The sequence below is a fragment of the Medicago sativa genome, chromosome 8, assembly GCF_051527215.1.
Source record: "Medicago sativa cultivar Bolivia chromosome 8, Bolivia_mono, whole genome shotgun sequence".
NCBI classification, from domain to species: Eukaryota; Viridiplantae; Streptophyta; class Magnoliopsida; order Fabales; family Fabaceae; genus Medicago; species Medicago sativa.
This window is the reverse complement of record NC_140756.1, coordinates 19,388,148-19,412,276: the sequence shown is the minus strand read 5'-3', so window position 1 is coordinate 19,412,276 and position 24,129 is coordinate 19,388,148. Positions and strand designations below refer to the sequence as shown.

Genomic DNA, 24,129 nt, shown 5'->3' with positions numbered 1-24,129 from the left:
AGAACAGTTCATAAGGAATTGTGTGTAAGTTTTCTCCTTAAATTAAATTTATTCTTATCTATTTGTTACATGTGTTATTTGTATTTAAAATTAAGATTAAAAATTAAGGGTATTTTTGGAAAGAAAAATTCAACCCAAAAGTGTGCTGAAAGGGGTAGTTTTCTTTATATATAGTATAGATTTAAAAAAAAAACTCATAACTAACCATTTCAGAAAAAATAACATAAGAACTAGGGATAAAAGGGGATAGCCTATGGTATCCCAAATACTTTCAGCTGCCCTCTGAAACCAACTACGTGGACCTTTTGGAACAAACATTTTTTCACCATCACAGAATCTGTAAAGATTAAGAAAACATAAGCATCCATGTTCATGTTCTATCAATAATAACACTAGATGGCAACGGTGATTTATTTCATCTTTTCCTAACAGTTGGTTTTTCCAAATCGAAAGCCACATAATTTACAAAATAATTGCAACGCAAATGTCAAACCTACCAAACCATAATTCTGATTACTATAAACTTCTAGCTCATGTATAGAAACATTTCCCAGTTAAGTATTCTTGATATAGGAAAAAATCCATCAAAATTTATAGATATCAGTAAAGTTAAACAAATCACAATGTACACAAATTCAAATTCAGGAGCTAATTTTAAGTTAATATACTATACTAACACAATTCAAATTCAAGAGCTAACTTTAACCTGATCATTTGTTGTTTTATCTTGATCATCACGAGAGCTGGGAAAGAAACGACACAAAACTCCTTTCGATACATTGTTCTAAAAAAAAGCATATTCTTTTCGGGAGGTTTTGGGTGACAAGGGGATACATTAACCCCCACGGCCCCACCATATACATCTTAACATCAATAATCTATAATAATATAAGTTCTTTTCTTAGATTTTGTTAGGAATTTTGGATTGGAAGAGAGAATTTTAGCGGGTGAAAAATATAGAAAAAAGTAAAGGAACTCTCTCATATTTTTAAAAGAGTATTTTTTTTAAAACAAATGATAAATTATGATTATGATTATATATTTTAAATTTTAAAAATATTATAACAACATAGATTGAATTTGAAGAATTTATACAAACTCTTCGAAATCCTCTATCAATACAATTTTTGAGTTCCCACAAATTAAGATGATTGAATATATATTTGCTAAAAAAGGAAAAAAATGGGATCACGAAGAAAAACGAACTCCCCATCCATCTCCAAAGTTCTATATTTGTTCCACTTTATTTTTTTTTCTTTTCTTCATAAAGTTCTTCCAGCCATTCACTTTCAAACTCGTAAGCAAAACCTTAGTAAACACATCAGTGACAGTGACATAAATTTTGAATAGCGGGGGCAATATATATATATATATATATATATATATATATATATATATATATATATATATAAATTTGTAGCAGGACCATCTTAAATAATTTGTAAACCCTATTATAATTTTGTTGCAGGGTCATGCTAAACAATTTAGACGCCGATGTACAATACTAATTTTGAGGTCGATGCCGATTTGGACCCTTGTAAATTTTTTTTTTTCCGTCCAACACCCCTCCCGCTATTATAATTGTAAAATTTCATAAATTAGTCATAAATTAGAGGTCGATGCCGATTTGCACCCTTGTAAATTTTTTTTTTTCCGGAAAACACCCCTCCCCCTCCAACTCAGCAGATTAGCTTACGTGGCGCTGACTCAGCAGATCTAGCTCACCAAAATCGCCTATGTGGCGCTGACTTGGCTTTTTATTTATTTATTTTTTATTTTTTTGCTTGCCACATAAGATATTATTATTAAAAAATTAAAAAAATAATAAAAATTATTTAAAAAATTCGAAAATTAATTTTTGAAAAAAAATTTTAATTTTTTTTTTTGAAAAAAATTCTTAAATTTTTTTTTGTAAAAACTCCTTAAATTTTTTTTGTTAAAAATTCTTAATTTTTTTTTTTCTAAAAAATTCTTAATTTTTTTTTATTATCGAAGAATTTCTAGGAAAAAAGTATAATCACATTTTTTTAGAAATTAAAAAGATTTTAACAATTTTTTTATTACCAAAATTTTTTATTTTTTGTATTAAAAAAAACAAACTTTTTAATTTCGAAAGAAAAATCTGAAATTTTTCGAATCATTAGCCCCAAAATGGATTTTCGTTTGAATCTTTAGCCAAAATCGTAAAATCTTCATAGTTTCGAAAAGAAAAAAAAATTCTACTTCAGATTCGAAAAATTCCAGATTTTTAAAAAAAGTTTTCCGAAAAGTTTTGGCTTTTCGGAAAAAAGTTCCAGATTCGAAAAGTTTTTAAAAAATTTTTTTCGTAAAATCATTTGCCTTTTTTATAATTTTTTAAATTCAAGTTTTTTTTCGAAAATAAATTTCTGGAAAAAATTTAGGATAAATTCAAATTTTTTTTTGAAAATTTTATTCCATAATTTTTATAAAATATTTTTCAAAATTAAAATATTGGAAAAAGTTGGTTTTTTTTATACAAAGAAAAAAAAATTTAAAAAAAAATTCAATGAAAAATCTGACCTTTTTTAAAAATTTTGAAATTTAAATTCCAGATTTTTTTAAAATATTTTTAATTTCGAAAAAATGTGATTATGTTTTCTCTAATTTTTAAAATTTTGAAAATAAAATTTCCGGAATAAAAAAATCGTAAAAATTTTGGTAATAAAAAAAAAATTACAATTTTTTTTTCAAAAATTAATTTTCAAATTTTTTAAATAATTTTTTTATTTTTAAATTAATTTTTTTTTATTTTTAAATTAATTTTTATTATTTTTTAATAATAATATATGACGCGGCAAGTTAAAAAAAATAAAAAATGTAAAAAAAAAGCCAACTCAGCGCCACGTAGGCGAATCTGCTGAGTTGGAGGGGGAGGGGTGTTTTCAGGAATTTTTTTTTTTTACAAGGGTGCAAATCAGACCGAAAATTTCATAAGGATGAAAACCGGAAATGATCTATATTACAGGGGTGAAAAACACTATTCACCCAAAAACAATCAAGTCCTTCCTATTTCATTGCATTTATTTTCTGATACCAACCCAAACGCATCACGCAACAATGTCTTCTCCTCCTCTTCTATGCTTATTCCTCGCTCTCATCGTCGTCTTCGCCGGAACAGTTTCTCCGGCACGTGCCTCCGATGAGCTGGAGCGTGGTGGTGGAGGAGGAGGAAATCAGAGAGAGTTTGATTATTTCGCTTTGGCGTTACAATGGCCTGGTACTTTTTGTCAACGCACGCGCCATTGTTGTGCCTCTAATGGTTGCTGCAGAGGGTAACAGGCTTTTCCATTTATCATTTCAATATGAATATCTAATTATTATTTCAACATTATCAAGTTGTTGTTAGGTTTAATTCATTCATTTTTGTCATATTTTTAAGTTTTATTTTTTAGGGAAGTCATAATTTAAGTTGAATTAACTATTTTAAGTAATCTGTTTGTGATTAAAAAAAGGTATATTTATCAAAATTACTATCTCATTTTTTGGTTGATAGTAGTAATTATATAAAGGTGTAGACTCTTTGGTAAAAATATCGGATATCTAACAAATTAGCTTGTATTGGATGACTTATAAGCTAGCTTATAGTTTTGCTTTTTGGTAAGCTAGCTCGTAGAGGATAAGCTAGCTAAGTGAATTTGTAGGGGTTGAAGTAGCTTATAAATATGAAATGACATAAACAATTGTATATTTAATTAATATTTATTTTTTTCAATTAGGATTGCATGGTAAAAATTGAGATAAAAAATGACAAGTTATAAACTACTTCAACTAACTTACCCAAAAATTCTATAAACTCATTAAAATAAGTTATAAGCTCGTGAGAAAATGAAAGTTAGAAAACAAGTATTTTTTTTAGTCATATGAGCTTATAAGCTATAAGCTCGAATAGCTGTCTTAACAAACAGACCCTTAGTCCTCTTAAGTTTATTTTTTATTTTTTATTTTTTTTATTTTGAATTCAGTCATTACGAACTCAGAAACTATTGCTTTTAGTTCCATGTTTCTAAATTTGCATAGATTGGGTCTAAAATAAATAAATTTAAAGAACTACAATTAAAAAATGCTATAATTGCAAGAACTAAAATCATATTTAAATCTTATATAAATGAATGATTCAACTTTTGAAATAAATGTAATTAAATTATTAATACCACTTATACTTATGGAATTTTTTTTGGATTATTATTGTTTTAATACCACTTATACTTATGGACTTGTGGAATGAAATTGGTTTTAATTTTGCATTTTATATAAAAATACTTGATATGAGAGTGACATTGTTAAATTTCTGATAGCTATTTTTGTTTTTTTTTTTCTTTTGCTCCTTTTCAGCTCCAATTCTCCCGGAATATTCACAATACGTGAGTTTGAAATTTTCAAATTTGTTATTGTTACATTGATAATTTAGATATGTTGAAATGGCTCTTTCTTATTTACCTGTTTATGTTGGGTTTAAAAAACTCATGTAGGTCACATACTTTATAAATAGATCCCACGTAAAATGGTAAAACATATATATATATATATATATATATATATATATATATATATATATATATATATATATCATCTAATAAAAAAGTGAATCTAAGAAAGAATGATAAAAAGAAAGTGTTTATAGCATTTTATCTTGTGAGACATAAACACATAGCCTTAGCGTTCTCATCAAAATAAAATATGATTTTGTTATTTTTTTCAAAATTATTTTCTGTTTTTTCTTTAAATTGTTTTCTGTTTTATTTTTTAATGGCTTGTCTGTTTTTTTAAGTCACATAATATGGATGGATATTCATGTGGAGAGACGGTGCATACAAAGCATATTCTCTTTCGGGAGGTTTTGGGTGACAAGGGGATGATACTAACGCCCACCATATACATCTTAGAACATCTTCTATAATAATAGATAGAAGTTCTTTTCTTAGATTTTGTTAGGAATTTTGGATTGGAAGAGAGAATGTTAGCGGGTGAAAAATATAGAAAAAAGTAGAGGAACTCTTTCACATTTTTAAATGAGTATTTTTTTTAACAAATGATAAATTATGATTATATCTTTTAAATTTTAAAAATATTATAACAACATAGATCAAATTTAAAGAATTTATACAAACCTCTTCGAAATCCTCCTCCAATACCATTTGAGTTCCCACAAATTAGGATGATTGAATATATATTTGCTCAAAAAAAGAAAAAAATGGGATCACGAAGAAAAACGAACTCCCTATCCCTCTCCAAAGTTCTATATTTCTTCCACTTTATTTTTTTTTTCTTTTCTTCCTAAAATTCTTCCATCCATTCATTTTCAAATTCATAAGCAATGATGATGGCGCTTCAATTTCCAATCAAATGCAATCTTCTTGTGGTGGAATTTTTAGAAACTCTGTTGCTGACTGTATGGGTTGTTTTGCAAGTAACCTAGGGCCTGGTTCAGCCATCATGGCAGAATTCAGTGCAGCAATGATTGCCATAGAGGTTGCTCATGAAAAAGGTTGGAGGAATTTTTGGTTAGAAACAGATTCAAAAATTGTTATGCTTGCATTTTCATCATCTTTCATTGTTCCTTGGCACATAAGAAATAGATGGTCTAACTGTTTGATCAAGGCCAGACAAATGAATTTCATAATTAGTCACATCTTTAGAGAGGGAAACACTTGTGCTGATCTTTTGGCTAATATGGGCTTATCTATCAATGATACAATATGGTGGGATGAAGCTCCAAATGAGATTAGACAGGAAATGATTAGGAACAAGTTAGGACTTCCTAACTACAGATTTGTAAATTTTTGAAGGTTGGCTTTGGTATAGTCCTCCAACCTATCCGTTTTGTATTTCTCTTTCTTTTTATATATGATATTTTGTGATGCTTTGCATCACTAGTTAAAAAAAAAAAAATTCATAAGCAAAACCTTAGTAAACACATCCTCCATGAACCATTTTTTTTTTTGAGGGATCATCCTCCATGAACCATGGCGCCATAAAAAAAAATGATCACTTATAATATTGTCTAGCATTAGTGAGTTAGAACTACGTTGAATGATAAATAAATGTTGAACAATATATAAAAAAGAGACCCATAAATAAAATATTCTAAAGGATAAAATGTGATAACCAAGTGACTTGTGTTTAGTTGTTTTTAATATAATGTAGATCGTAATCCTGGTTTCTCTAATGATCCAATATGTTTTTCTTTTTATAAGTACTTAACCTTGTATCATTTGTGAGTCTTACACGTACTATTTTTGAAAAAAGAAAAACATTTTCTTATCAGTCAATCTCAGTCTAATTTAATATTAAAAAAACTAGTCCGTCATCAATCTTAAAACTGGCAAGAAAAAAGAAGGTTAATCCTAAAAAATCGTAATTATTGACCAGCTTAGCTTACTATATTGAGCAATCTATTTTTGTCTACTTCCGCGAATACGACATCCTCATCCTCAAAAGGTACAAAGGAATATGCTTATAGAAAATTCTATTTCTAATAGTGACAAGCAACCTTTTTTCGTAAAAAAAAAAAAAAAGCAAATTTTTAATTTTTTTTGCAGATATTTTTACTGACAAAAGAAAGAAATGTTTAAAAAATGTATTGTTAACCACTGCCCCGGAATCCAAAAATAGAAAAATTGTCTTGCAAATATAAACTGTTACTTTTGACTAACTAATTATTACATCACTTTTTAATAATTTTTTTACATCTTTTAGCTGTTTAACCAATGCTCTGGGGCACGGGTTAACATTCTCCTTTAAAAAATCCATAAAAAAGAAATCTTGGTTGTATTAGACCCAATCACGATTTCTAAGATGACATCCGAGTCTCCTCCAAGATCTGTTGGGTCATTTTTTATCAGATTTTCGCTATCGAACCATCTGCTATTTATGTCCACGTTTCAGATAGTGTGTTAAAAGTATCACATATCAGATATGAAATGATTTGACAATGTGTTTGTAAATTCTCATCTCACATGTCGGTTTTGTAGGGCTTTGTTAGGTCCAACCACGATTTCTAAAAAGAAAATATGTTTAGAATATTTTATCTCAAATTAATTATCATTTTTCCCATATAAATATGATTTATATTTTTTTGAAAAAGTAAATTATGATTTATATTTTAAAATATTAACATAATATTATTATTTTAATTTAATAATAATTAAGAAGTACATTTATTTACTTAAATAATCTCCCTAATTGCGAACATTTTAGTCTCTACACTTTACTTCATGAGTTACTTAAATAACAATCCATCTATTTGGAGTGTTAGTGCATAGTAAATGTTGACATGTTTTAGTTTGATAATTTAAAATTGATTTGTTATGTTATGAACAATAATCTTTTTGGAAGATCTAATCCAAATTGTCGTGTGAGCTTAACTTAATTTGTAGAGACAATGTATATAAGGTCTGAGGTTTAAATCCGGCTACACAAAAATTAAAAAGATCTAACTCTAATTTTACTCTTTTTAGTATTTTACCTATCGTTTTTATTGAAAAACTTTTATTAATTGTCAATAATAACTTAAAAAACTATCCCGTAAGTGTAGCTCAGTTGGTAGCTACCATGAACAATATTTGCAGGGGCTGGGGTTCGAACCCCAGATTCCCCACTTCTACACACTTTATAAAGTGTGTGATCCAGCCACTAGGCTATTGAATCAAAAAAAAAAAACTTAAAAAACTTATCATTTTTTTTAACATCCAACACAACATCAATTAAGTAAATAAGTAAGTGTATTATAAGAACAAAAATAAATAAAAAATTGGGTTAATTAAGTTTTTGGTCCCTATAAATATTTGCAGTTTTGTTTTTAGTCCCTATAAAAACAAATCACACTTTTTAGTCCCTACAAAATTTTCCGTTAGTGTTTTTAGTCCCTGGTAAATTAAAGTTTGTTTAATTATGCTTAAACTTCTAAATTTTTGAAAGATTTTTTACATACTTGTTTAAAACATTATAAAACGTTCCGCCGCAATAAGTTAGCTCAAAATTTTATTTTTAGGTCCAAATTTTCGTTAGTTTTATCTTGAATTTTTGGTGTTTTAAAAAAATTATATTTAATTCATTACATGTTAAAAAATTCTAATTTTTTATAAAAGAGATTATTATAATGTTCTTGACATGTCTGTTAAAAATCATTTAAAAATATAAAAGTTTTAGTATAATTAAACAAATTTTAATTTAACAGGGACCAACACATACTTTTAGTCCTTGCAAAATTAAAATTTTGCTTAATTATGCTTAAACTTTTAAATTTTTAACATATTTTTTGCATACTTATTTAGAACATTATACAAAGTTTCTCCGCAAAAAAGTAACTCAAAATTTTATTATCAGGTCCAAATTTTCATTAATATAATCTTGAAATTTTGGCTTTTAGAAAAATTCATATTTAATTCATTACATGTTAAAAAACTGAAAGATTTTATAAAAGAGTGTCTTACAATGTTATGAACATGTCTGTAAAAAATCTTTCAAGAATTTAGAAGTTTAAGCATAATTAAAAAATTTTTAATTTAACAGGGACTAAAAACACTAACGGAAAATTTTATAGGGACTAAAAAGTGTGATTTGTTTTTATAGGGACTAAAAACAAAACTGCACATATTTATAGGGATCAAAAACTTAATTAACCCTAAAAAATTTGATGAAAAATATTAGTATTAAAATTGCCAATTGAGTAAAATTACGTGAGAAGACAAAATATCTAAAGAAAGAGAATCATATTACGTGGAAGCCTCCCTCGAGATTAATGCAATAAATAACGAAACAAACTCAGCTCAATTCGTAACTACCCAATCTAAAAACAATCAAGTCCTTCCTATTTCATTGCATTTATTTTCTGATACCAACCCAAACGCATCACGCAACAATGTCTTCTCCTCCTCTTCTATGCCTATTCTTCGCTCTCATCGTCGTCTTCGCCGGAACAGTTTCTCCGGCACGTGCCTCCGATGAGTTAGAGCGTGGTGGTGGCGGAGGAGGAAATCAGAGAGAGTTTGATTATTTCGCTTTGGCGTTACAATGGCCTGGTACTTTTTGTCAACGCACGCGCTATTGTTGTGCCTCTAATGGTTGCTGCAGAGGGTAACAACCTTCCCTTTTCCTTTTCCTTTTTTTCATTTCAATATGAATATCTAATTATTATTTCAACATTATCAAGTTGTTGTTAGGTTTAATTCAATCATTTTTGTCATATTTTAAGTTTTTTTTTAGGGAAGTTATATTTTAAGTTGAATTAACTATGTTAAGTAATCTGTTTGGTTAAAATATCGGAAAGCTACCAAACTAGCTTATGATGAGTTATAAGCTAACTCACCCAAACTCATTAAAATAATTATAAGCTGGTGAGAAAATGAAAGTTAGAAAACAAGTATTTTTTAGTCATATGAGCTTATAAGCTATAAGCTCGAATAAATGTCTTAACAAACAGACCCTTAGTCCTCTTAAGTTTTATTTTTTTTTATTTTTTATTTTGAATTCAGTCATTACAAATTCAGAAACTATTGCTTTTAGTTCCATGTTTTTAAATTTGCATAGATTGGGTCTAAAATAAATAAATTTACAGGACTAAAATAAAAAAATGCTATAATTGCAAGAACTAAAATCATATTTAAATCTTATATAAATGAATGATTCAACTTTTGAAATAAATGTAATTACATTATTAATACCGCTTATGGAATTTTTTTTTGGATTATTATTGTTTTAATACCACTTATACTTATGGACTTGTGGAATGAAATTGGTTTTAATTTTGCATTTTATATAAAAATACTTGATATGAGAGTGACATTGTTAAATTTCTGATAGCTATTTTTGTTTTTTTTTCTTTTTCTTTTGCTCCTTTTCAGCTCCAATTCTCCCGGAATATTCACAATACGTGAGTTTGAAATTTTCAAATTTGTTATTGTTACATTGATAATTTAGATATGTTGAAATGGCTCTTTCTTGTTTACCTGTTTATTTTGGGTTTAAAAAATTGTACTGTATGTGTATTGAATCAAATTCTATTTATGATTTGTGGAGTTCTTGCTGGGGTTAGCACTGACACTTTGGGTTAAAGGTATTTCCCGTGTCAGATACGCAGACACCGACACAACATCAAAATATGTGATCACCTTCAGTCGCTTTCATTTTCTTAAATTATTAACAATGTCTACATGTCAGTGTCTTGTTCGGTGTCTACGTTTGTGTTGGTGCTTCATATCCGAGTACACGAGGTTCTCCTCATTAAGGGGTCAGGAAAATTTCTGAAAATTCAAAGGATGTTTTAAGTCCATTGAGAAATTAACTTTAAGCATGCTTTGTTATTTATTATTTATTTTTATTTCATCAATCAATCCTTTCTGTTATTGCTTTCCATCTTGTTTTTAGATTCTTTTGTTTGTAAAAATCAAAATCTGTTATGGAGGTAAACTATATACCAACCTGCGTCTCTTCTGTGTATGGACTATGGACATTCCTACCACAATTATCTTAACAGATCATTATATGTGCTTGTATAATAGATGGACTCTGGCCTGACTACAATGATGGAACTTGGCCATCCTGTTGCACTAAATCTCATTTTGATCCAAAAGAGGTACAATTTCCCGACCATAATGCGCAAACCATTACATTACAAACCATATGTATCGGTTTTCAACTTTTCATGCTTGGACTGACAAATTTTGGACAAAATAAAATTGAATTACCTTGCTTAGTTATAGCAGGAAGTTCTAGTAATAATTTTTAGTTTTATCCGATAATTTGTTGATAAATAATTTTGAATTGATGAAACTCGAGAACAACTAACTACTAACATTGGGACCTGGGAGTGTGCTCCTCTTCAAGGTCTCAGGTTCGATTCTCTCTGGTGTCAATTTGGGTGGGCTAATTTAGCTTCTTAAAAAAAAAAAAAAACATTTGCCATTAAAAAAAAAAAAACTTTTTTAGCTGTTGAAACTGCATTTTTTTATTTTGAAATTTTCACTGGTTTAACGTTTACATTTTGGTTGTGTTAGTGTTGCATTTATATCTATACCACCATTAGAACTTTGAGTTTGTTTTTAATCCAATTTGTTGCAGTTTGATAAAAAAAAAATCCAATTTGTTGCATTAGCGCTCCATTTAAACTTTTCTAAGTTTTACTTTTTCATTTTATGTGCAGATATCGACATTGAATGAGGCTTTAGAGAAATATTGGCCATCATTGAGCTGTGGCTCACCATCATCATGCAGTGGTGGAAAGAGTACATTTTGGGGTCATGAGGTGGTCACTTAAAATTACTTATTTTCTCATTTATCCTTAAATTATTATCAAATCTAACTTATTTTTTGATATGGCCTATGTTTCTGGGGCTACCACGTCGGTGCACATTCGCAGTGGGGTAAGAATCTTTTATAGCTTTTTCTCACTTACATGATTTAAGAAGTTCATTCAATGTCTTACTCTTGCTGCTGGAGAGTAATTGTTGACTGTTTCCCTAAACAATTTGTGTAGGTTATATAGAATATTAGTTTGTTAAAGTACAAAGTCTTCAAAGTTTCAACATTTATTTTTAGTTACAAAATTTTCTTTTGTCACTGGTTTAAATATTTTCTGTGTTTTGTTTGAGGTAAAATCTTTTGGTTTTCTTGTATTAATATTCTAATATTCTAATATTGAAATTTTATTTGCAGAAAAGCATGGTACATGCTCGTCTCCTGTGTTTCATAATGAATATGATTATTTCCTGACAACGCTGAATGTTTATTTCAAATATAACGTTACAGTAAGTTTCTGGAGCATAGTTTTTTGTTACACATAAATTTCTATATTTTTTTCTCTGCTAATTAACTCGCATGGAGTAATAATCAAAATAGGATGAGAAGTATATACCTGATTGTATTTCTACTTTTGGTCACATGTCTAATTCTCATTTCTCCTACCAGATTAAATATCAAACTTGCTTTGCTGAATACTAGCACTTAGAAGTTAGAAAATAAAATGTCAGTCCATGTAGCTGTTATTATTTTACTTTCATCTCGTTCCTTCCCAACACAGTAAAAAACAAATGAATTTTGTCTACCGATTAGCCAGTGATCTCCCTCAACATGATATGATTTGAATATTAATTAATGAATCATTTATTCACCGATCGTCCTTCCAGTTTATAAAATTTGTCTTCTGATCGATGAACTGTTCAATTAGTCGTCCCTTTGACCTTGGTGCCTTTGTATACATATGAGAATGCTTTGATAGTAGATTTTATTAGGATTTAGGGTTGGCCTATTGCTGTTGTATTGTCCAAACAAATGCATGCAAGCAACTAGGCGCATCGTCTTATCTATTGCAGGCGGGTGTTATATGAATTCCTTGATGCTCTATTATAGGGTACTGCGGTTGGAGGTTATTCTGTTTTTGGAATGACTACCAATTGTATTTGCAAAACCTTTGATTGTAAAGACCAAATGCCTAATTGCATATGCATCACAACATACTTTGACTATTATGTTTTTTTTTTTTAACATTTTTCAGAGCGTTCTAAATGATGCTGGATATGTTCCCTCAAACACAGAAAAGTATCCCCTCGGAGGCATTATCTCTGCCATTGAGAATGCTTTCCATATATCTCCTCAAATAGTTTGCTCAAAAGGTGCTGTAGAGGAAATTCGTCTATGCTTCTATAAGGACTTCAAGGTTCGAAATTTGCTCTGATTTGTAATAGACTCAGCATATAAGAAACTAAAAGATGTCCCATGTTTTGTAATAGACTCACCCTGATTAAACAGACTTTAGTGGGAACTATGAGAGAATTCTCATGATATTGTACTTTAGAATGGTTTACTAATCCTATTTAAACACTAAATTTGCCACCATACTTACTCTAGTATATTTGTCCCTTTTGTTTTTGCAGCCACGTGATTGTGCTATTGGAGCAGACGCTAAAATTGACATGGTTACTAAAAAAGCATCATGTCCTAAATATGTTAGCTTGCCAGAAACTGTATCAATTGGTAAGCTTATTACTCTTTGGCCTTTATGCTAGTATAACTGTTGCTGTTTCAGACTTTCAGTTGTTCTTGACTTTAACCCTAAATCCTAGAAAGTTGTGCTTTTAGGATAGTTGGTTAATGTTACTCATGCTGATTATGATTTGATCAATGCTTACCACCCCATTGTCAATTCTTGAAATCTGAACAAGAAACTTGATGGTACTATTTCACAAGTATTTTAGATATCAGTAGTACTGAGAAAGAGCACAATTTTATTTATTCTCAGATAGAAGAAGAAATTTCATTAGAGAGAAAAAAGTACAAATAGGGATAATGATAAGAAATCCTTCAAATAAAAATCAATACTTCAACAACAAAGCAAACCCAGAAAGTGGTGTTGGGGTGAACTAAGTATAAAGCAAGGCTTTCCAATTTTCGCAAATCCAAAATTACAACACCCTTAGCTGTCCTGGCTATAAAACCACAGAGAAGCCAAAAAGCGTCCTGGGAATATTGTCTTCTGTGGAAGATCCCTATGCTTGATAAGTGTATGAGATTACCACAGACACCCGCCTACTTGCTGCCTGTGGCTCAAATGGATCACTTTTGAGAGTATCACGTGATAGCATGTGGAGGATCCTTATGCTTGATAAGTGTATGAGATTACCACAGACACCCGCCTACTTGCTGCCTGTGGCTCAAATGGATCACTTTTGAGAGTATCTAGAAATTAGACTCCCCAATATCTTTGCATCTCTTAGATTCCTGAGATCTTAAGACGGTGTCCAACTTAGTTGCTTCATGGCTTCTCCTTAAATTGAAAATCAGATTGTGGAAATAGATAGAATATAGGCTAAATTATACCTTTTGTCTTCTAAGTTTTTTTTTCACTTTGGTTCCTTAAGTTTTTTTCGTTGTATAATGGTCCCTCAAGTTACAAACGTTAGATACTTTGGTCCCTTAAGCTACAAATATCAGATATTTTGGTCCCTATTTACAAATATCAGTCACTTTGGTCCTTTCTGTCAAAGTATCAAAGTGTCTAATATTTGTAACTTAAGAGATCAAAGTGAAATCAAAAAAACTTAAGGGACCGAAGTGTCTACTGTTTGTAACTTAAGGGACCAAAACGATACAAATAAAGTTTAAAGGACCAATGTGAAGCCTAAAAATAACTCAGGCGACCAAAAGCGTATTTTAGCGTGCAAAATATTTAGTTTGGAGGATCGGAAAGGTACTCTGTCCTAGAAAAGGAGGGTCTGCTTTTGACTCAACTTCAGTCTAGGTAGACAATAATTGGTAATCTGCTGCAATTTTATGGCTGCCTATTTTATCACTGCCTATTTTTTAATTTTGGTGAATATCACTACACATTTTTAAATATTTACTTAGTTGATAACTTCTATCATTCTATGGATTGGGGGTTGAACATTGTTTTTAATGTGATATATATCTGGTAGCCCAAAATAGTGTAAAACATTGACCACTGTGTAATTCATTTTATCAATTTTATTTTATACTAATAATCTCTGCATCTGTAGAGCGTGATGGACTTCAGCGTTGGGCGTCACATGATGCGGCTCTTTAAGGTTATGGTAGTGTGCTTCTATTTGTATATTTCTGTACCATGCGAATAAACAAAGTCAGAGACATGAATTTCTTTGGACATTGTATTATTTATCAATTTGGAGACGACAAATTGGATAAAGTGAAGAACTGGACATATACCTGCTAAACTTGGCCGGAAAAATGAAGAGATTGCCGAAAGTATTATCCTGGATCTATCTCAGCGCACTGCTTTGTTTTGGGGGGTTGGGTTGTATATGTTTCTTTATCATTATCATTGAAAGAATGTACAATAAGACATATTATATCAAAAGGAGTTGCGGTAAATGAAAATATATCAAAAGGAGTTGCGGTAAATGAAAACATTTTCCTTTATTATCACCATATATACGTTTGCGATAAATCTTCCTTTCTTTATATACATTTGTATTACGCTTGAGTTCAAGCAGGAGCTTGGTTCGTGTTGTCTCTCATTAGAAACATGATGCACTACTATGACAATATGAAGTAATAAATAAAAACTTTGCATTTGTGTTGATGCAAAATAGCCCTTTTTTTTTTACCCCCTTATTTTCTTGTGGACTTTAATCTTCGTGTTAATTTATAGTCATAATTGAGAATGCCCCCCTCCACCATGTTAGTTACAACTTACAATATAATCATTACCTCGTTTAACTTTATTTCATCCTTTTTGTAAACATTCCCAAATAAATCTTCCTTATACATCACACTTTTCAAACACAAACACAAAAAATAGAGACAAATGAAGACACCTCTGCCACTCCTTTTCATATTTACCTTTCTTGGTTCATTCCTCCATGCAAGGCCAGAAACTGATTCATGTACTGGTAATCTGAACCTCAAAGCTCCAATCCCTTTTGATACAACCAACCTTCATTGCCTTTCTGTATGGGATGCTCAAGGTTTCATCCTTAGAGTAGGTGCACCATTTTCAAAGTTCATTACATATATATCTATTTCAGTACCACCATATATACAAATTATTTATGTTTACTGTTTTGCAGTATGTTCAGACTTCTGCAAACATTTGGAGCTTCATTCTCTCAACTCCAGACACAAATTCTTACATAGCTATGGGGTTTTCGGCCAGCGGAAGCATGGTAGGTTCAAGTGCAATTGTAGGGTGGGTGGCATCTAGAGGAGCCAGTGGAGGGATAAAGCAGTATTACCTTGGTGGGGTTACCCCAAATCAGGTAGTGCCTGATAAAGGCAACTTGCAGGTTGTAGGCAATTCAACCTTCATCACTTTACAATCCTCTCGGTTATACATGGTGTTTCAGTTAGAAACTACTGTACTTTTGTCCTGGCTGATACTTGCCACTGGATCCACTGGTTTATTCCCTGCAGCACCAAATTATGCTCTAACAAAACATCTCGACAAGTTTTCCACAAGAATAGATTACTCAAAAGGTTAGTGTATATATATTTAGCTCTGATGATTTTAATTTGCGGTTGTGGTCGCATTTGTTGTTACATCAGGGACCTTTATACTGCGGCAAAATGTGGCTGATGTGGTCGAAATTATGGCTGCAATGCCGTCGTGGAAATCTCTAAATCTTGCTGTTGTAGACGGCAATTTAAACTGTATGACATAATAATTTTTTACTGCGACTGCGATGGAGGCTGCGTCAACTGCATTTTGTTTTTTCAATTTTATTTTTTTGAAGAAGCCAAACCGTCAACTGCATTTCGTGAATTCAACTCCTTCGAAATAGTAAAAAATGGTTGCTATTCTCTTTTGAAGAATAAACTAATTTTTTTATTTGTAAGGACAACTAATTGGATAATTAATTGTCTATGACGCTGAATTAAAAAAAATCCATCAAAAACTATGTAAAATATAACTAAACTGTGGTTTGGGTTATTGTAAGCCACACGTGGGAGAGAGTGTAACTTAAGCAACAAAGTTTCTATAGTACAAATGCGATATCTGTTTTTACTTTCTTGCTTTCCATAAGTATAATTGTGGCTAATGGCCAAGTACACATCATTATAAGTCATCAATCATTATGTTTGTGGTTGAATATTGACGGTTTGTGGTTGAAAATTCATTCACTTAGAGAAATTTTAGATTGGGCATGTACATAGTGGGTGAGATGTTTTTATCAAAAACAAGAAAAGCCAAAAAAAGGGAAGTTGGGAAGAACAAACAGTGGAAGATGTAACTATTCCCAAGTTATCTAAGTAGATTTTGCATCTAAAAAAACTGCACAAAATTAACTGTTAATGCTTGCTGTATTGATGCTTGCGCTTATTATATAAGTGTTTACATGTTTGAGTGGACTAATTTAACTTCTTTAAAAAAAAAAAAATCTAAGTGTTTACATGTACTCATTATTTCGGTAATAAAAAGATAAAATGAAGTCAAACTTTTTGCATATAAGTTGTTTTGATAAACTATTATTATGTATAGCTTATAAAATAAGCCGAAAACAGTTTGTTAACATGTTATAAGTTGTTTCCATAAGCTAAAACAGTTTCGCAAGTACTCAAGCCAGTATATAAGCTCAAATACAGAGTCTGAATGCACCTAAAAATAGCTTGAGGGACTGAAGCATAATTAATACTACTCTAATAATGCATGTAAAGTTTGAACTATCATAATTTGATGATAATTTTGACCCTCTTAATCTTATTTCATGAATGAAAGAAAGGTTCCATTCAAAATAAAAATGTATTAGAGGTTGACTTTACGTTGCCCCAAAAATAAAAAAAAGAATGAAAGGTTGACTAATTAATGGTTCAAGTTAGCCTTCTACCAAATCTACTTAATCAAATAAAGGTCATCATAATTATTGATAAACTGCCTCTGCCTCTCAGCCTCTGCAACCAAATACCATTGTTTAATTTGTAATAATAATTCCTTTACCTTTTCTTTATAACAACTTTTTTCTTTTTCATTATCAATTAAATTACAATGTGTCTCATAACACAAATCTTACGAATATGTTTACAAACACACAAACATAATTAAACGAAAGACAAAAATGAAGGTGTACTTAGCATTCCTCATTTTCACAATTTGTTTTGTTGCTTCAGCAAACCTTGGAAGTTCACAAGTGAATGGAAGTTCTTCTTCACAAGGAGATGGAAGTAATTCACAAGGTGACTCATGTGACACCAAGCTAAACCTCAGTGTTCCTCTCCCCTTTGACACAACCAAGCTCAATTGTCTTGCTGTTTGGAATGCTCAAGGATACATCCTCAGAGTAAGTGCATTACTATTTAACTTAACCAGTTTTTATCTATTTATATTCAAATTTTGAATGTCAATACTTGCAATACAATCATCATAATTGCAACCACATCTTCTCGGCGTCTCTAACCTCTACGGTCAAAAGTTGGTCGTCGGCTGCAAAGGATGGAGACACTGAAGAGGATGCGAGCTCAATTAATTCTGATTTTGAATCTCATTTTGAGTCTTACTACTCAAATATTGATGCCACGGTTCTAACATGATACAATACAACCAACATCGAAATGGACAAAACTTACATATATTTTATTGTGTACCGTTTTTACATTCTTCAATGACAAGTCAACTCATGGATTGTGTATCTAATCTAATAGTATAAACAAAACATTTTTAAATTTAAATTCAATTTAAAAATTTAATCATTGTGGAGTTTTTTTTATCCAAGATCAAATGTATCTCAAAGTTTTCAACTAAGGACTGATCACTATCGTGGTGCGTGGCTGCGCTGGCCAAACATTTTTTTGACACCGCCGAAAATCTATGTAACTTGTATCTTTGGTAAATGGTACTAACACATCTATAGAACAAAACCTAAATTTTATCCTATATCAAAATATATCAAAATAACAATAATAAAGGCAATGAAACTAATTCTAAAATTATATTGATATTATCTTAAATTTTTAATTAGTTTCATCTAATACACATTTATATTTCAAAATTAATTTTAAGCAGGCTAACCTTATACATAAATAAACTATATACATGCAGTATTCTCAGACATCTTCAAACATATGGAGCTTCATTCTCTCAGCACCAAACCAAAATTCATATATAGCTATAGGGTTCTCTCCCAATGGAGGTATGGTAGGTTCAAGTGCTATTGTAGGGTGGATTTCATCTAATGGAGCTAGTGGCGGCATGAAACAGTATTCTCTATCAGGGTATGCACCAAACCAAGTGGTTCCAAATAGAGGCAACTTACCAATTATTAACAATTCAACTTTGATCACATCACAGTCATCACGTTTGTACATGGCATTCCAGTTACAAACAAACCGTCCTTTGTCGCGGCTGATCTACGCCATAGGACCCAACGGAGTTTTTCCTACGGCTCCAAGTTTTTCTCTAATGCAGCACCAAGACAAAGTTTCTGTTACGGTGAATTATGCAACAGGTAATTAACTTGTCAAAAAAATTTATGCACTATATATATATATATATATATATATATATATATATATATATATATATATATATATATATATATATATATATATATTTATTTATTTTTACAGTTTCAAATATTTAGACATTTTTTTTTTCTTCAAAAAATGCCGAGTTAACTTTGTCTTTGTTAATAGAAGCTATTCAAAATAATATCTCATTAAAAGTAATTTTTAGATCATTTTCATATTAGACTGTCATCATAGTGACAGTCTAATCTTTACAATGATTGAGATTTGGTGACAATGTGCTTTAGGCCCAAAAATATGTGCAAAAATGTATGTTCATATGTTGATTTGCAATGAAGAAATTGTACACTTTTAGCCGTGGAGTTGGTAATTGCTTTATGATTATATTATTACATAACAAGGAGAAAAGGTACTATATATAAAGTAGGAAAGTTCAAATTAAGCATGTTATATAGTGAAAATTGTTCTAGTTCTGACCTTTTGGTTGGTTAATTTTAGCATGTGACGTAGCATCAGCATGGGCGCATGGCCCATTAATCTACTGTCAAAATAATAACTTAGATTTGGACCAGTGGTTTTTATTGACAAGAGTAGAGAATAATTAAGTTGAAATGTAAGATCAGAAATCAACAACCTACCAAACCAAGCCATATGTCTTGTCCTCTTTTATTTGGTATAACCATGTGTTTTGAAATTGGATTGGTGCATTATTATAGTAAAAAATTATGCAATAACACATTATTTTCAATCCACATTTTTTTTAATTATTTAAATTCATATAATTTTACGTGGGATTTACATTATTTAGTGGATTCCATTTGGATTTCAGCCAATAGAAGAATATTTATTGGAAAAATGTGTTAGAGAGTATGCTACTAGCATGCATGGCTGAAGTTGACAAGCAACTTACATTTTCGATATAAAATTTTGAATCCAATTTGTTCAACTTAAAATATAAGTTATCCGATCAATATCACATAGTCTAGATCACACATCCGATTATTTACAATTAGATGCGAGAAAATTGTATTCATAATCCGATTTAACAATGTAAACCGTTCGTTCGAGATATGAGAGTTCAAATCGTACAATTGCGATAGTTGCAAGTTCTTACTACTTAATTGTTTTAATTCTTTCTAGAATACATTTTAGTAATCAATTGCCGTAATTTTTTTTTTTGTTGTAGAAATTACTGTAAATTTTATGTTGTAATGTGTATTTATACAATATTTTCGTCTTGGCCACCAAGTATGATGTCATTTATAAGATTACTTAATTTATTATTTCATTTGAAACAGGTTCAAGTGTATTAGGAAACTCATCTTCTATGAACCTAAAAAGAAGCCATGGAGTGTTGAATATATTGGGATGGGGTATTTTCATCATAATGGGAGCAATAGTTGCTCGTTACTTCAAGGATTGGGATCCATTTTGGTTTAATTTCCATGCTTCAGTTCAATCATTAGGCTTTGTTCTTGGAGTAATTGGTGTAATTACTGGGCTTATCCTCAATAATCAACTCCATATTAATTTGAATCTTCACAAGACACTTGGAATCATCATTCTTGTTCTTGCTTGCCTCCAGGTATTTTCTTGAAACCTTGATCTATTTTTAGGCAAATTGACGAGACATCTAGATCATGGTTCAATTGCTTTAAACCGCTCGAATTTAAATGAAACCACAATCGGACCGTTCAAATAATCAAACCATAAATAATGGTAGTTCAAAGTTTAAATCAATTAATATAATATTAGTGTATTTGTTTTGATAGGTAATGGCATTTGTTGCTCGACCAAAAAAGGAATCAAAAGCAAGAAAGCATTGGAATTTATATCATCATAACATAGGGAGAATAGTAATTATACTATCCATAGCCAACATTTTCTATGGAATTCATTTAGGCAAGGAAGGAAGTGAATGGACGGTAGCTTATGGAATTGTGCTTGCAATATTACTCTCCATTGCAGTTATTTTTGAGATTGGACTGTGGAATAAAGACTAAATTCTTTTCTTTATATAAATAGATTAAAATTGTTTCATCATTGGTTTTCATTTATGAGCTCTTTAGTTTCTTTTGTAATCTTATTGTATGAGAGGATGATTAGAAATGAATTAATTTTACGGTAAACATGTATGTTTGACAGATTATAAGGGAAATAAAAAAAATGTTTTTTAAAATATTAACCAAATATGTTTGTTTGAGGGAGAGTTTTATCACTCATTGTGGTCCTATCTGACTCGAGAGATTAGTCTTTGCAGTTATATGCATATGATGTTCACACAAAAAATCCGTTTGCTTGAGTAAGCGTTATTTGAAATGTTTGTTTCGAAGTGTGTGTTTGTGTGTTAGTGTCTTCCATCCGTTTTGGTGTAACTTCAAGAACCAATCCTTTTTGGTGATCTCAATTTTATCTAACTCCTTTGTCCGGATTTGAACTTAGAACCTCAAACCCCTTATTTATTAGCTCAAACCAGTTGGGCTATCCAATCCCTACTTGTCATACACTAAATGTGAATACCTCTTTCAGTCAGTTGAAATTCGAACATTTGCGAATTAAACCTATTCCGCTGGACCCAACTCTTATTGGTCGTAAAATATTGCTAATTTATAAAGAATATAATTATGTATTCGCAACATGTCTCTCTTTCTGGTTTATGTACCTTAATTTAAAAAGTACTACTAGCTAGCTATAAGACAAGTAATTCAAACAAGTAAGCCTTCTTTTAAATACAACCATATCATATATGTCATGTTCCATCCAGTACTGCCAATTGCCAAGTAGCTCGTTAACTCCAAGGTTAATATAACCTATAATATTTCTTATCTTTAATTATTAATTAAACTTACATGACATAATTAATGAAGGTTACATCCTAATAATCCTATTCCTATCAGTTCTAATGACTTTCCACACAAAAATTAAGTTGACATACTTTTGCCTATTAATCTTTCTCATTCTCCTTTGTAGTTCATCAATCCTTGGGACGTCTCAAGATTCATGTGCCTCTAATTTGGTTCAACTTCAGCAACCAATTCCTTTTGATACAAAATCACTTCTCTTCAGTCCTGTTTGGGTCCATCACAATTTCATCCTCAGAGTATGTGTTAGTGATTTCCATTTTTTTTTTAAGAATCCATCGTTATTTTTTTTTATTCTTAATTAACTGCACTTTTTATATAGCATCACGAGGTAGAATTGTATGCGTCGCTAACTCTTATTGGATAAAGGTGGATCAACTCATATTCTAACTTCATATTTGATTTAAATACTACCAGTTGTTCCATCTTCAACCAACAACTAAAATGAACAATTCATATGTGCGAATTCAACTAAAAAAATTCTATGTAGCGATCAATTTAGCAATTTAATCATTTCAGTCTCCATAGTGACCAATAGTGACCAAATTTTGTAATCGGTCTCTAATTTAGTCTTTAAAAGTCGCTAAATGAATTTGTGATCGATTTGCAAAATGATGCGAATGTTAGCTACCGACTTAGTGATCGATTTGACATTGAAATTATTCTTGTGAATATTGAACAGTATGCTAAGGCTTCATCAGATGTGTGGAATTTTATATTCTCATTCCCAACAAACATAAAAGCATATGCAGCTATAGGTTTCTCCAAAAATGGCAACATGGTTGGTTCTACTGCAATTGTTGGGTGGATGCCATCTTCAGGTCCAGGGGGAATGAAAATGTACTCTCTTGATGGAAAATCAACAAATGAAGTGATTCTTGACAAAGGAGAACTTTATATTATGAATGCATCCATAGCTGCAGCTGGCAATTCACTAGTTTACATGATCTTTCAATTGAAAACTACACAACCTAGTAATAAATTGTTATTTGCCATTGGACCAAATGGTGTATTTCCTATTTATCCTAACTATGCCTTGTCCAAACATAGTGGTCACATATCATTGGTCATAGATTATTCAAAAGGTTAGTCAATTTTGCATTTATATAAGCTTTTCATTATGTTAAAACGACTGCAATATGCATATTATAGCTTTGTATATCTTGAAACAGGTAAAATAATTAAGAAAAAAATGTAACCTAAAAGTTCGAAGAAGAAGGCATGGCATTCTACAGAGTGCAGGATGGAGCACTCTAATGATACTCGGATCCATAATTTACCGTTATTTCAAGCAACGGGATCCCACTTGGTTTTATTTGCACGCTTCTATTCAAACATTTTGCTTTCTAGCTGGCATAATTAGTCTTAGATTATATGTTATAGAGTTATTAGTTATTGTTATAGATTTTTTCTTTTTCTAATAACTATGTTAAGGGTTTGTTTTGTCCTTTTATTCTCTTGTACATAGTCCTTTCTGTAATAACTATGTTGAGAATTCTACCTGGTTAATTGGAAATAGCAAACACATCAAATTCTGGCAAGACTCTTGATGTGGGACCCCTTCCCGGACCCTGCGTATGCGGGAGCTTCAGTGCACCAGGTTGCCCTTTGCCTTTTTTTTATGTGAGTGATTATATCAGAAATTTTCATTGGGACATCCTCATAATTTGCTGATTCACTTTCCTGCTCTCAGATTACTTGTTATGCAAGTTATCATTCCTGCTGAAGACTAAGATGACAAGGTTCCTGCTGAAGAAGTATAACATTTCTTATCTTTCATCATTAATTAAACATGACATAATTGATTAATGTTACATCCTATTATTGTCGGTTCTAACGGCTTTCCACACAAAATCACTTCTGTGAAGTCCTGTTTGGGGGGATCACAATTTCATCCTCAGAGTATTTGTTGGTGTGTAGTGTCTTAGTGATTTCCATTTACTCTTAATTAACTCCACTTTTTATAATGCATGGTTGAGTAGAGGGACACAATACAAGTCTAACTACAACTCATTCTTATATTTAGTGAATCCTACATATCCTTCCATTTTATTCTCCATTATACTTATTCTTTCCATTTCGTATATTATTCCATAATTATGACGAGTTAAGATCCTTTCCATTTATGATCATCTCAATTTCTTCCATTTAGAGAGATAAAGACAAAAAAATCTAAAAAAAATTAAAACAATTAATGTGGGACTCACTTAATGGTATGACCCACTATCAATTTTATGTGTCTATCTTTCTCTAAATTGCATTATCCATTTATTTTTGTCAAATGGAGAGGATCCATAGTCAATTATGAATATACAATGCA

At 30.7% G+C, this 24,129-nt stretch overlaps 3 protein-coding genes across 4 annotated transcripts; all 3 read left to right on the top strand.

Annotated features, from left to right (window-relative positions):
- The first annotated feature begins 3,061 nt into the window (after nt 1-3,061).
- On the top strand, nt 3,062-14,919 carry RNS2 (ribonuclease 2). Of its 2 annotated transcripts, none has more exons than XM_085738946.1 (9): nt 3,062-3,293; nt 4,354-4,382; nt 10,521-10,594; nt 11,162-11,263; nt 11,378-11,381; nt 11,674-11,765; nt 12,512-12,673; nt 12,891-12,990; nt 14,511-14,919. In XM_085738946.1, the coding sequence occupies exons 1-9, from the start codon at nt 3,079-3,081 to the stop codon at nt 14,555-14,557; spliced, it is 825 nt and encodes a 274-aa protein (XP_085595072.1). In that variant the 5' UTR covers nt 3,062-3,078; the 3' UTR covers nt 14,558-14,919. The 2 variants fall into 2 exon arrangements, with proteins under 2 accessions (XP_085595072.1, XP_085595073.1); XM_085738947.1 differs by lacking the exons at nt 3,062-3,293; nt 4,354-4,382 and adding exons at nt 8,799-9,096; nt 9,864-9,892.
- A 352-nt stretch (nt 14,920-15,271) lies between these two features.
- LOC146897595 (cytochrome b561 and DOMON domain-containing protein At3g07570-like) lies at nt 15,272-21,077 on the top strand. The gene is made up of 6 exons (XM_085738942.1): nt 15,272-15,472; nt 15,561-15,966; nt 17,596-17,765; nt 18,524-18,929; nt 20,247-20,533; nt 20,721-21,077. Exons 1-6 carry the CDS (start codon nt 15,299-15,301, stop codon nt 20,949-20,951), a joined length of 1,674 nt encoding a protein of 557 aa, XP_085595068.1. The 5' UTR covers nt 15,272-15,298; the 3' UTR covers nt 20,952-21,077.
- Nucleotides 21,078-21,784: 707 nt separating this feature from the next.
- On the top strand, nt 21,785-23,350 carry LOC146897594 (cytochrome b561 and DOMON domain-containing protein At3g07570-like). The gene is made up of 3 exons (XM_085738943.1): nt 21,785-22,048; nt 22,492-22,894; nt 22,982-23,350. Exons 1-3 carry the CDS (start codon nt 21,851-21,853, stop codon nt 23,005-23,007), a joined length of 627 nt encoding a protein of 208 aa, XP_085595069.1. The 5' UTR covers nt 21,785-21,850; the 3' UTR covers nt 23,008-23,350.
- Nucleotides 23,351-24,129: the final 779 nt, after the last annotated feature.